Consider the following 14,713-nt stretch of genomic DNA (forward strand, 5'->3'; position numbering starts at 1 on the left):
GATGTCTAATGTTAACTTTTACCTCATCTTCATGCAAAATGGGACAGCAAAAGTGCAGTATGGTACTCCTGTATCTAATGTAGATTGGTTACACGGAGGTGCCGTATTATTGCTCACTTTGACCAACTTATTTATAGTTCTAGGCTTGAGAAGAGCCCTTGGGAAAGCAAAAGAGACAAAAGAAAGCACAACAGTGGGGAATCTAGAAGAGAAGTCTTCTGTATAGGTGCAATGAAGTTGAGCTTTTGTTTTTAGCTGTGCTGTCATCATCTTTAGGTCTCTACACCTTATTTTCCATATTATCGTGGATCTATCTGAGGAATTAGAGGTGTGGTCCTTGATGAAACAGATAAATGCATTATCACAATTTCTTATGCTTTCAGTTTCTATGCGTGTTACATTCTTTCTGAAGTCTTCGCGTTGCTTATTGCAGTCACCGAGAAACCACTAAAAGGTTCGTGTTGGTGAGAAGCTCATCGGCATGGAGTGTTGCATGGATGCCCTCATCTCCTTCCTCTGAATAGTTAGAATAAGATGCTTGATGTGGAGTTGGAGGAACTTATGTGCTTTATAGACACCGAATCTAGAGCCACATTGCGGGCCTAGTGTTTGAAGATTGCAGTTGTTTTATTTTCTTTTAACTTGAATTATCTACTGGTCGGTTCTGCAGTCCCAAATGGTCATGACTCTGATTATAAAAAACTTGACTATGGAAACTGCGTTTTGACCTCGATGGTACCCTGTTAAAATTCAACAGTAGCTTGGTGGATCCAATGTGGCATCTAATATGTATTTATCATTGATGCCAATTCATTGCGAATCAGTCAGGCGGATAGAGATATGGAGCGTCTCTCCTAAATGCAATTTAAGTCTACCACAATTAACAATGCTCTGCTTTATCAGGATATAGCTAAATTGCAAGATATCTTGACATTATAGAACTGATTTTGTTGTGCGACTACTTTCGAGATATCATGATAACATTAGAAATCGTAGCGCAAGTAACAAGAATTTGTTAGAGATCAATCGGCGTAGATAATTCATCATATACTACAAAAATATGTGCTCGGTGGTGGGTGCCGTGTTTGTTTGTTGATCATGTCACCTATGTTGGGTAAGGATAATATTGGAAAAGACTGATAAATAGGGATGGATAGGGGATACTTCACAATAAACCAATCATTTCGCATAAGCAACGCAGTTAGTTGCCCATTTAGATAGGGATGCACATAGATCTTGTCGGCCCGGGTGCCGGTCCGGGCGGCGGCGAGCTTCTTGAGGTTGTCGATGGTGTTGTCCTCATTGCACTTCACCCTCACCTTTTCCCAGCCGGGACGGACCGAGCTGTCTCTCGTTAGGGCGCGAGTCGCTTTGGGAGGGAAAGAGAGCGGAGAGTCATTGCTGGGCATGAGACGGGGAGAGAGAGCAGAGTAGGGCTTCTCGATCGTGAGTCGGGAGAGACCGAAAGAGCAGAGTGGAATCGACGGTCGGTCAGAAAATATTAGGTAGTCCGGCCACACCCCGTCACCGTGCGTCTCAACCAATTGGGAATGGACACCTGGCTCCACGTAAGCCGAATGGAGCCCACCGACTTTCCGCGCACGAAATTCTATTTTCCTATTTTTCATTAAAAAGTTTCCTCCTTTATGGGGTCTGCCCACATTAATTACCCTATTCATAGACCTGCTTTTCTCTCTCCTCCTTTTTGCTCTTTCCGAAGAAAGAAGACTGCTCCTCCTCCCTCTCCCGAACGAGTTCAAAATTTTTTCTCTCGTTCCCTATCCGCTCGATCGCTCGCTCCGTTAAGGGCCCTCATTCCTACGGACTACTCTGGTGTTGAGCTCGCTCTGCGCTTCGGCCTCCGCTCCCGCCCTCTGCTCCGTCGCTCGAGGACTCTTTGCTCCGACCTTCATTCCCGCGATACGCCTCGGCGCTCGGCTCGCACTCTTCTCGGGCCTCTGCTCCCGCCCTTTGCTCCGACGCTTCGAGGGTTCTCTGCTCCGGCGCTCGGCTCGCTCTCTGCTCCGGACTTCGCTCCCGCACTCTGCTGTGTTTTGAGAAAATGACTGTACTTTAACACATCCATGTCCAACTCTTATACTTTCTACAATCCGTTGCCAATCGAACCGTTAGTGACCGCATTGCTAAGATTATTCTCTTGCTGGAGCTTTCTAGGGAAAATATTCATTTATTTGGTGTTATCTCTGCTAGGAAGTGCTTGGTTTTTTTTTTGTTTTCGCTTCTTTATGGGATGCTACATACGATTCCAGTGTACTCGTCAACCGAGTTCGGAAAGATGTTGCCTCTGCGCTTCTTTTGCGGGTATGCTATTGTGAAGTACTTAGCATTGTAGGCGTGCCCATAAACCGTTAATGTTGGATGCTGATCAAAATATCAAAGAGTTCTGTTTTTGGGTACACATCCACCGTTTAATTTAAACGCAATAGAAAGCCCGTCTTTCCCGCTAATCACCTTTTCAAGCTTCGGATAGCTTTTGGGATGGCTTTTTGTAGTTGGAGGAGTACCCATACTCGGACCTCAAACCGTAATGCGAGGAATGTGGGAGAAGATGGAGAGCTCTCATGGTTCAATGCGGGCGTGAGGGTGGTCATTGGGGTCGGTCTTAGATCGAGTTTGTCTTGGAGTTGGATTAGGAGTCAAACCGCTTGTTCAATCACATAATTTGTAGAAATCATTTAACTAGTGTTGTAGAGATCCTCTCAATGTATCGCTTGTCAAATTAGCATTGAAAATTTTACGTTATTCTTCTATCCTGTTATCTATTAAGTATCAACTTTAATCATTATGGAATAATTTGCCTCCATGACTTCGTCTTATATATTGCTTTTACTTGTTTCAAAAGTATTTTTTCTTTTTCGGCCAAATATTACCCTTCCGGTCACAATCAGTGTCCTCCACAAGCGATTCTAGAGTCGATAATCAAGCTTCCCAAACAACACATAGACAAAAGAATTCTAACAAGCATAAAAAGCAATGACCGTGCTTTTATATTTTGCCTCTCGACAAATTATGGTGCGATCATGCATTGTCTATGCCTTCGGAATCGTTCAATCCATTCATCCCAGGATGCTGAAAAGAATTTGATGACCCCTACACAAAGGAAAAAAATGACATATTTAGAAAAGGCAAGTTTACTAAAAAAATGTACATGTATAAATATTATGTTGAATAATCCCACGTCAACAAAAGTCTGGCAACTTGTACTTGACTCAAAATGTTTCCATGGGATCTATTATGGTACTCCAATATCTATTGACAACAAACCATTATCATTAAGCATTGGAATAGTTTACTAAAATGAAACAAGGGATCCAACATGAATTGCAACATAAAGATTTCTGTTAATCAATCAAGCAACAAGAACCTACAGATATTAGCGTAACCACACTATAAGTGATAGCTCATTTCTAAGTTCATGAATTAGGCCACATTAGGTTCACGAATCGAATTACTTCCACTGAAATACTCGAACACAAAAGCCAAAAAAAAAAAAAAAAAAAAAAACCAAACAAGTCCCTCAATGAATTATCTGTACTTTGTTCTCCAGCCGATTGCTCCATACTCTGAATGTATGTCAGTCCAGTAGTCATTTCGATAGTATTTGCACGACTATACCGTTCCAGATCTGTCTAATTCTTAGTAAGGTGAGTCTCACAGTGGATTTTTCCTTCTACTATGGCACGTGCTCCAGAATCTCATTTAAAGACCTACATGTCTTTCAGGGAATCAAAAAGGCCTGGAACAGTGCACTAAAATTACTTATGGGCCTTCTGCAAAGGGTATTAGATACTAACAAACGTGTCCAACTCAGATCTGGACGGAAATACATATTAGCTCGTGGCAGCGGACGCTGAGAACATCGCACCAGCCTTCGACATCATCCCCAAAATTACAAACCATTCATTTTCGCCTCGGACTAACCAAAGCTGTCTCCGTGGTTCTATGCTAACTTTCCAACCATTCTTTTCGCCTCGGACTAAAAACTCAGTGACATCCTAGACAAACCAAACCTCCCAAAAATCACCAACACTGGACACTCGCGGTCAAAATTGCCAACTCAATAGCCAAGTTCTTGTAATTACCCATCAAAAACAGAAAAAAAAGGTACAACAATTAGGGAGCTTTTTAAGATCTCCATTCATTGCTTCATGGTCCACCAATCCATCTCCAAATCAAGATATCATAACAAAAGAACAACGAAGTATTTAAAAGGACAAAACTATCCAGCGCAGCGCACGGGAACGAGAACTCAGAACAGAGTGCGATCGAGCACCTGAGCAGAGAGCCCTCGCGCAACAGAGCGAGGGTTGGAGCGGAGTGCGGGGAGCGAGAGCTGAGCGTCGGAGCAGAGCGCGAGGACGAGGGCCGGAGCAGAGAGCCCTCGAGCGACGGAGCAGAGGGCGGGAGCGGAGGCCGAAGCAGAGAGCGAGCTGAGCGCCGGAGCAGTCCGCAAGAATGAGGGCCAGAACGGAGCGAGCGATTGAGCAGAGAGGGAACGAGAGATCCAAAAATTTTGAACTCGTTCGGGAGAGGGAGGAGGAGCGGTCTTCTTTCTTCGGAAAGAGAAAAGGAGGAGAGAGAAAAGCAGGCCTACCGTCTATGGATAGGGTAATTAATGAGGGCATGCCCAGTAAAGGAGGAAACTTTTTAATGAAAAATAGGAAAATAGAATTTTGTGTGCGGAAAGCCGGTGGGCTCCATTCGGCTGACGTGGAGCCAAGTGTCCATTCTCGATTTGTCGGGGCGCACGATGACAGGGCGTGGCTGGACTACCTAATATTTTCTCCGGGTTTCAAAATTTTCTGGCAAGCGGCCTCACAATTGCCACGTGTTGCACAATGAATGTTGAAAAGGACCATGTAAGCTTTACCAAGAGGGTACAAATTATTTTCTCGGGCACTCTCTCACAGGTGCTTGAGAATGTGTGGCGACAATAGGTGAGAAGTTAATCAATCGGGCAATCTAAAATATGCAGGAATTATAATGTTACATACACCTAGTGAGACGTGTTTTATTAGACATAGGTCTGTGTTGTGCTCGATATGTCGCAGGTCCATATATGTCATGTTTTAAGTGAAGGTGTTATCTTTACTATGCATTCCATGTTTCTCGTTAGTCTTTTGAGTGATTTGTATCGAAAAGTGACTTGTTCCTCCATTGTCAATCATGATGTAAATATGATCGCCCTCTACCAGCGAGATTTGAATTCATCCATTGAGTCAAAATTCATGGAGAAAAATTGTACAATCCCTCGTAACATATAAAGTTGTTTACACAAGAGACTCATATCTCAAGCAATATAGATTTTTTCACAAGTTATTGTTGGAAAAGTATTAGATAACATGAAAATTGAGAGTCGTTAGAAATCTACTTAGAAAGACAAGAAAGTAAGAACAATTATCCGAGGTGTGTAGGCACTATCATTAAGGATAACTCTGCCCCTCGAATTACGAAACTCGGTGCATAAGGCTTCTAGCGGTTATTCTTCCAAGATACAACAAACCTTCTTTTATATTCCGCACTGAATATTAGAAGGAATAGGAACAACGTCATGTGTATAACCCAGCAAGGAAAGTAAGAGAAGGAAAGGAAGGAAATTCTCTTAGTAATTCGGTGAATCATTAAGACCGACTCTTGAAGTTCAATTTATATTCAAACCAAAGAGAGCCCTTGATTATAAAGCCGTTGTGAAATAATGGATGATTTATGAATAAATAAATTGCACGTTACAAAACTGTTATATGGCCACTATATGACCATTTAGAAAGCGTTAAATGATCATTGCAAAACCATTAAGAACCGTTATATATTAATGTCAGACAAAAAAGTTAAGTATTGATGACGGTAAAAAACTGTTACAATAATACTAGCTTTTAATATTTCAAAACTTATTGAAATATCCAACAATTCTCCACATGTTTCAAAAGGTTTTGAAAAGAAAAAATAGAACAATGCTAGGTTGTTGGAGCTTAATGCATCGGAACTGGTGCTTGCTAGGTTATGAACCAGCCCTAGAAAGAATGAAATACACTTCACGAAATCATTGGTGAAGTTTGAAACTTTTATGAACCAAAAATTTCTTTTTATGAATTATGATTTTCATCAAACACATCACACTCCCATAAGGTTTGTTGTTCACATGGTTTTACGGTAATAGGCCATGCCCGTGCTTGATTTATTCATAAGTGCTCTAGAGATTTTCACCAAAAATTCTCGTAGGAGTTGCACTACTCCATATTTATATAGGTGATTCCATAAAGTGTATTTACGGTTTCATACACAACTAGAAATAGCTTTGGAATACATTAAGAGCTTAGCTCAATCTCTTTTTCCTTGTAGTCTTGCACTATTCTCACCTTGACAAAGACTATAATTTTTTAGTAGTGCATCACTAGATCAACAAGTGACTTCTTATTACCCATATGATGCTAATTCATGGGATCGCTAATCACATAGGTTGGGTTACTATCACTATTGATTTTCTTCAACTAGCTTGCTCTATTCCCCTCGATGCATAGTCAGAAGATTGGCCAAAATCACTTATAATCGATGGACATAATTCCATATTTAAGTAGTTATTTTACCTTATCATGCCTCAATCGGATGTCTCTTTTAATCATTAAGAGTTTCATTTTTTACAATGGCTGTTGTCTCTTAGCAATCGTAATGTCTAGACACAAAAGGTGTCCATTTCATTCCCAAAGGAACTAATGCGTGTTCGGGATGGGCGAATGTCATTTTGAGTGATGTCAACGGGGTGAATGGAAAATGCAAGGTAGATTATGATTAGAACCAAAGCATGCATGCATAGTATCACCAACCATGGATCACAATTGGGATCGATGAAGTTCGCCACCATGGCCTACAACCGAGGAGATAGGACTTCGGATAGGAGAAGCTCACCACCAAAGCTTGCAGAATATCACCAGCTGAGGATACAGATGGTTCTTTGGCTCACCACCGAGGAAGGACCCAACGTTGAAGGATACGGATGCCAGATAGATATTTGCTAAAACAGGTGCCAAACCTCACATTTTTTTCATTCATCAAAATCGTCTATCTTACATTTGAAAATTTGCCTCTTTATATAGAGGAATTAACTTATAGGAAAATATACAAAATAATAAAGACTCGAGAACTACTCAACTAACGGACATGGGAACTAGATAGTTATTAAAGACCTAGTAACTAGAAATGCATTAAAAAACCTAGGAACTAGAAAGCATTAAGGACATGGAGACTTGAACTTAGACTCTTAATTCATTCGTCATCCTTAGAAGCCTAGAAGAGCATCCATTGAAGTTCTGTTCTTTTTCTCCATTTTGTCCATTCTTGATTGACAACTTCCCCCCCATGATTGACATGCCTACAATGCTTATCTTAGAAAACTCAAAAACATAAAATTTATAGAGTCCTTGAGCTTTTGGTGCTAGTATCAGGTCAATTGGATCGGTATCGAGATAGTTATGCCTATTCTCATGAACTAGCCAGAATAGAAATTTCTGCTCAACATCTTCAACAAGAACTTGTTGATAAGATCCAATGCTCTAGCATCAACATCCCCAGGTTGAGAAGATTTGTCCTCAAATCTTGTGATTGTTTCATTTTCGGGACGGTCTCTCCAACAAACTAGATAATGCATTTTCTTGAACTCTATGAAATTCTTCAATGCTGAAAACACATCTTTAGGCTTTTTCATCAAAGAACACATTTCATAGCATAGAATTGGTCTGGCGGTCCAGTTCTCGGATGGATCCATGGAATCAATGGGCGGTTTCTGATTCCAATTTTTCGAAACTGGTCCTTAGTGGACGGTTCCCGATTCTAGGGTGGGAGTCGCTGCGCAAACCGTGCTTACCCCTACTTCAATTCTTGGACCGAACCTCAACCATAGCATTAGGGTGAGCATCACATCATTTAAAAAAAAAAAAATAGAAAATGCTGTCATCTGCCAACTTAATTTCCTAAATATGTTCGCAACTGTCATACATTTGGCATCGACTTCCTCGAACATAGTGAAATAAGAAAGCAAAAAAAAAAAAAAAAAACAAATATTTTTCATGTGGGCGGTATCCCTGAGCCCACATAGTTAGATGTACTAATCTGACTTGCCTTGGAACAACTTTGCACGATTAATAAAAATTAACGTTGTCGTCTCTCAAAGGTGGAAAAGAGTTTGAACACACAATGTCATTTTCTAATTAGTACATTTGGCCAAATAGTATTGGAAGTTTGTCCACATTTATTCACGTTTGAGTTGGAAGAAACAAACTGTCATCTTCCTTAAAACGACCTTGCATGTCTGAGAATAATTAATGTCATCGACTTTCATCTTCAGACGTGGCCTAAGAGCATTGGAAGCTTCTATCCATATTATTCACATTTCATATGATCAATTCTTTTACTAAATACCCTTTTGTCCATATACATTATATGACTCTTGCGATGGGATGATAGGTATGGCTCTCCAGATTAATTTGAATAGGACATGCTTGAATTCGAAGACGTAATTTGTCAAAGCCCTAAATTACTTGACCAATCCCTCATGGATGAAGCATTGATCTGTCATTGGAAGATTGCATCTGAAAGCTATGAGCGACTTTTTGATATGTGTATCATTTATGTTGTCAGACGATCGACATCCACGTCAGCGCCGATAGGCCAAAATTGGTAAGATGGATTGAACTGGCACAATTGCAAAATGTTTAGGACTGAATAGGTAAAAAAAAATGTTTATGACTAAACTGGCACAATTGCAATAGGTATGGGATTTTTTTGGTAATTTCTTCCCGACATTGCTACTTGCTACCTAGGAATTTTTCTGGTTTGTTTGTATGATTCACAGTGTGTGCCTTGGAGTTGATCAACTGTGGAGGACAATAATGTTGTAGAAGACATTAAATCTACCACGAAAAGAATGTCGATTTTGTGTGACTTTATGTATTCTAGTCAACTAAGATAAACAATAATTACTTTCATATTACCTCCTTTCTATCACCTTCATGTCCTTTGCAAAAATATGCCAAATAATATAGTGGACAATGGCTATTTACAAGGTTATTTAACTATAAAATCATCCATAGAGCGCTATATATAATTTTAGGAAGGTGGGACATCGGTCCATTTTTAGGAAATGCAACCTTGGATCCACGTGGTTACACATAAGCCAGCTGTTGCACATTCTATGTGCTCTTCCCATTGTGTGTGTGTGTGTTTTTTTTAACAAGTTCTTTAAATTTTTGTAATAACTTTTTGATCATAATTCCCCCCATAAGGTGCAACATCAGCATCTAGTGGGCACATCACATCTCCATTAGATGCTAAAACAAAAAAATAAAAAAAAAGCGAGAGACTTTATTCCAAAGGAAAACTAAAAGTTTGACTGGCCTTTATGGTCTCCCAAAGGAGTCTTTAAAAATTTCCATACTTGTCAAAAGTCTCGTCACCTTCACCCGTGTCGACTTTTTTATACAGGTTGTTAGGTGAAAAGTAGACAATTAAACTTGATTTTAAAGTGAGTCAACATTTGTCAATCATCTTCAATTCCTTATAGACAATTAAGGATCCGGATGGTTTAACATTGAAATTTTCGTGATATATGTGACATTACTCAAATCGGGTCGTCCAAATGAAAATGGACGGCTTGATTTGAGTTATGTTTGGGATTCAAAATTTTTCAAACCTCAAAAAAATTCCCGCCTACATTTTTTTCCCTCCCTTTTAACACATGACGTAGCTCAAATTAAGCTGTCCATTTTCATTTGGAAGGCCTGATTTGAGTAATGTCACGCATGTCACGGAAATTCCAATGTTAGGCGTTCCAAATCCGGATTGCCTAATAGTGAGATTTCCGTGACATGTGTGGTATTACTCAAATCAGGCCGTCCAAATGAAAATGGACGGCCTGATTTGAGCAACGTTTGTGATTCAAAACTTTTCAAATCCCAAAAAAATTCTCGCCTATATTTTTTTCCTCTCTTTCAACATATGACGTGACTCAAATCAAACTGTCCATTTCATTTGGACGGCCTGATTTAAGTAATATTACGCATGTTACGGAAATCCTAATGGTAGACAATCTGGATCCTTCCTTATAAGCATCAACACTGTCATTGGACCCTCCGATAACAAACCATCGAAGAATTCCTCTCCAACCTCAGGCTAGTTCTTACTCATGGCTGAAAGGTAAAACTCTCTCTCTCTCTCTCTCTCTCTCTCTCTCTCTCTCTCTCTCTTTTTGCCTGAGCTCATTCTTTGCAATTATTCCTTCTCTTGCTTGCCCACGGCAAGAACAGCAAGGGATTTACAGTTGAAGAGCAAGTGGACGAGAAGAAGTACTTCCAGAAGGTGCTTGACGACGTTGTGAGCCTCAACTCCCTCTTCACTATCGCAGTCTTTATCGGCCTCTCTTTCGCCGAGCCGGGCAAAGTTGAGAGCCTCAACGATAACCCCAGTTGCAACTCGGACACCAATTCACGGAAGCGGCTCGTGGCCTTTGAGATCGCCTCCTTCAGCTGCTTCATCTTTTCCGGCGTCCTCGCGAAGACCGTCAAGATCTTCCTTTACACATCCGAGAAGCAGGATGCCCTAGACAGAGAAGAGAAGGGTAACGAGGAGCCCCACAACTCGGACGAAGAGAAGCAGAAGGGTTACCGCAAGGGGCCGAGCCTCATAGGGTTCTATTTGTCAATCTATGGGACCATGCTCGGGTGCTTGCTGCTTCTCCTGGCCATGGTCGACGTCGTCCAGGTCAAGCTTGGTCGGCTCTCATGCCACAGCAAGTCCACATTGACCACTGTCTGCGTCATGGTTGGCATCATCGGCCTTAGCCTACTCATCTTCTTCTTTGCAGTGACCAACGGCCTGAGGATCGCCGCCGCGCGAATAAAAAAGGCCAAAGAAAATAAACAGGGCACCGAGAAAAAAGAGAAAAAAATAGGGAACCGTCCTGCAGGTGCCTTGTGAATGTGTGACGACAAGAGGTGAGAAGTTAATAAATCGGCAATCTAAAATATGCAGAAACTATCGTGTTACATACATCCAGTGATCACGTGTTTTATTGTAAGTAGGTTTGTGTTGTGCTCGATGTGTCGCAGGTCCATGTATGCCATGTTTTAAGTGAAGGCGTTGTCCTTACCATGCATTTCATGTTTCTTGTGAGTCTTTGAGTGATTTATATCGAAAAATGGCTTGTCACTCCATTGTCAATCATGATGGAAGTTCGATTGTCCTTTTCCAATGACACTTGAATTCATCCATTGAGTCGAAATTCATTGAGGAAAATTCTCCTAAATATTGTGTGACAAACTCAACCCATACCTATGAACAATTGTCCCAATCCGTTAGAGCATATAAAGTTGTTTCCACATGGGACTCCTATCTCAAGCAATATAGATTTCTTCCCAAGTTGTGACGGCTTTAACTCATCAGAAAATAGTCACTTGTGAGCTGCAAACCAGAGGAATGTTCTAATATGTTGAGGTCCACTTCCAAATCGTGGGCCATATACTATCAGACTCTTTGATTGTTTGCTTCATTGATTATCTCACCCGCTGACTTAGCAGAGAAAAAATTCGCTTCTGCCATCTCCCACGAAAGAGTATCTTCCCCATCAAAGGCTAGAGGAGGTTTGACAGCCCGAATGCGGAAGATTACATCTTTAAATTAGTCAATTCAAGATATCTAAAACCAAGGCCACCGCATTTCTTAGGCTTGTAGATGGACTCTCAATTCAGAAGGTGAATTCGACGTTTGTCGCTTGTGTGTCACCATATGTAAGCACGACGATTCTTTTGAAACTCTCGACAAACATGAATTGGAACTTTAGTGCACTGCACATGACAGAAAGGATAGACATAACCACAGACTAGGAAGCACGGATACTTTCCAATACGGTACCGATACGTGATCAATAGGTGTCAGAACACTTTCGACACGCCAGCGGCACACAACTCCAGCATCCCGACACACTATTCCGACATCCACGGGTCAATTTTAAATGTTTTCAAAAAATTAGAAGTCAATATGTAATCTATCACAATTTATATACTTAAGTCATATAGCCATCACCTTAAAATTGATATACCCAGTTGACCCAAAAAAATAATAATAATTGTGAATCCCTTATAGAAGAAGCAGAAGAAACTATGATAATTTATCATGTATATATAAAATTATACATTTAATATACAACGTGTCAAAATTCTTTATTTTTTTTTAGAAATAACGTGTCAGCGTGTCGTGTCATATCATGTCATGTCATATCGTATGTCGGTATCGGTACTATTTAGACGACAAACCGAGCCATAGTAATTGGACCAGCCATTGACAAGCTTTAAGATTTCCATCCACTAGCCTCTTATTCTTCCGTTGAGTCAAACTCCGATGTAGTGTCGAAGCATATTCAAGCTCTATCATCGAATCAAACTCCGGCATAGTTTTGGGTGCGTTGGTTCATTATTGGGTAGAAATTGTGCTCACCAAGCCATTTTGTCGAGTCAAACTCCGGCTTGATTTATGTTTGTATGATTTCTTCCAAGTTCATGTACATTGATTTCCTTTAAATTGTACCCGCCTGAGCCTTTCGTTGAGTCAAACTTTGGCTGGGATCACGTTTGTGTAATTATATTGGAATATTTTCATAATTCGTATGTTGATTTTCTGACAATCTGGATCTTTCTTGTTCGGAATCATCACGGGACCCTTTATCACATTTAAAAGCTGAAGAACGAATTTTGGTGAAAGATATTTGTCGTGAAATTTTTTTGGCGAAACAGGTTCCAAACCTATTTCGGCAAAACAGTTCGAAATCTATTTCTTGCCTAAAAATTTATCCGGGAAATAGAATATTAAAATTATTTTACCAAATGGATTTCTATTTCAAACCTGTTACCCGTAATAGAAAAATAAAAATAAAAATAGAGAAACCTAGTGATTATAATTGGAGTCTTTAGAGACTTGGAGGGATTTGAGAATATGACCTCATCTTTAGGGAGCATTTTAAAATTGTATACCTTCTACTTATTTGTGGAAATGGAGAAATCTATCATTTCATGTTAAAAAATATCGCGGTTGCCTATATTGAAATTTCGTCAAAAGCGTGAGGATAATATTAGTGAAATTGAAAAGTTAATAATTGAATTGACAATTATATAATAAATTTAGGACTGTTTGGATAATTGTATTAAATATAGGAGAACATCAAGGGTTGAAAACTAACTTTTGACAATCCACTTAGTCATTTATTATATAGAAAATTAAGATTCAACCACGAACCCTAAACAACAATTTTAATAACTTGCATTTGCATTACAGAAGCATATTACATTGGAGCTAAAGGATTTAAGTAGGGAGGCCCGTAGCCTAATTGAATTATTTGAACTAAGCCCGTGAAAGCATAAAATTCGGTCTCCCTGCCTAACACCTAGGCGATTGCACTTAATTGTTGGCAGGTTTTCCAACAAACTCGATGCTCCCGGTGATCACCTAGACCTTTGCTGGTGATTTTCCTCTTCAACTTTGCCTCTCTCAGACCAGTAACTTTTTGTCTGCTACCAATCCTTGCCAAGCACTTTTGATTAGGGGTGTCAAAATCGAACAATATTCCCACACCGAAACACGAACCGACCCGAACTTTCAAGCATGTTCGGTTTGGGTCTTGTTCGGATCAGGTAATCACTTAAATTCAGGAAATTATACAGATTTTGGGTCATATGTAGGGTCGGGCCGTGTTTCGGTTCAGGTATATTGTTTTGTTTCGATACCCCTTCCAACGGTGGTTAGTTGATGAGCTCTGTATAGTTGGTAGCTTTCCTAAATTCAAAGTCCCTCCGATTATAAGTTATTGTTGAATGACGCAACTTGATTTTCTTTCTCCGCTCATTTTATATCTCGAAAATGAAATTTCATTCTAATATGCATTAACATAGTTTGTGACTTGAAATGCTTTGATTATGAAGTTTTTTGCTTCATTCCTTCTTCTGAATAATTCTAGTAGGCATGAGAATATCTTGTTCTTAAACAATAATTCAGATTAAATTGATACAAATGCAAAAGGTATGGACTAAATTAGTACAATTGCAATAGGTTTATGACTTTTTTGCAATTTCTCCATTATATCTAGAACTTTCAACTACGTAGCTTTTGGACCGACGACTTTGTTGGCTTGATTCCAATGATATTATTCAAAAATTTAATCATGTTTATTGTATGAGTTCCCTCCACAAAGAAAAAGGAGTATAGTTGTTTTATCGCATTATTCGAAGATTTTCAAATAGAACTTGAATGTGATTTGGTTCACGTGAAGGCATTTGATTACATGCGTCATTGATGAGGTGTGTTCCATCCTTCTTCTTAGGTTAATTAATGCATAGAAGAACACGTGATTACGCCTATCTATGAATATTATAAGAAATCATCAAATGTTTTTTGGCTTTTAATTTTTCGCTTTAGAATTAAAAAAACAACAACGATGAGTTGATGTGAAAACGAAGGTCGATCCAATTAATTGTGGAGAATTTCATGAAAGTGTTGAAATATTGTCATACATCTCTTTGTCTCAAATATTCTTTATAGTCATGTGATATTCCTTCACTTATCAGTTTAAGTATTTGGGTTGGACTTTCTAACATGGTGCAAGAGCCATTGCTATCCCTTTCTCCAATATGCGTTCAACAAATCACTAGCGACTATA

At 39.7% G+C, this 14,713-nt stretch overlaps 1 protein-coding gene across 1 annotated transcript; it reads left to right on the forward strand.

Annotated features, from left to right (window-relative positions):
* The first annotated feature begins 10,156 nt into the window (after positions 1 to 10,156).
* LOC125316335 lies at positions 10,157 to 10,986 on the forward strand. Its single transcript, XM_048284367.1, has 2 exons — positions 10,157 to 10,206; positions 10,317 to 10,986. The coding sequence occupies exons 1-2, from the start codon at positions 10,196 to 10,198 to the stop codon at positions 10,984 to 10,986; spliced, it is 681 nt and encodes a 226-aa protein (XP_048140324.1). The 5' UTR covers positions 10,157 to 10,195.
* The last annotated feature ends 3,727 nt before the right edge of the window (positions 10,987 to 14,713 follow it).

Source organism: Rhodamnia argentea, chromosome 8 (assembly GCF_020921035.1).
Source record: "Rhodamnia argentea isolate NSW1041297 chromosome 8, ASM2092103v1, whole genome shotgun sequence".
Classification (NCBI taxonomy): Eukaryota; Viridiplantae; Streptophyta; class Magnoliopsida; order Myrtales; family Myrtaceae; genus Rhodamnia; species Rhodamnia argentea.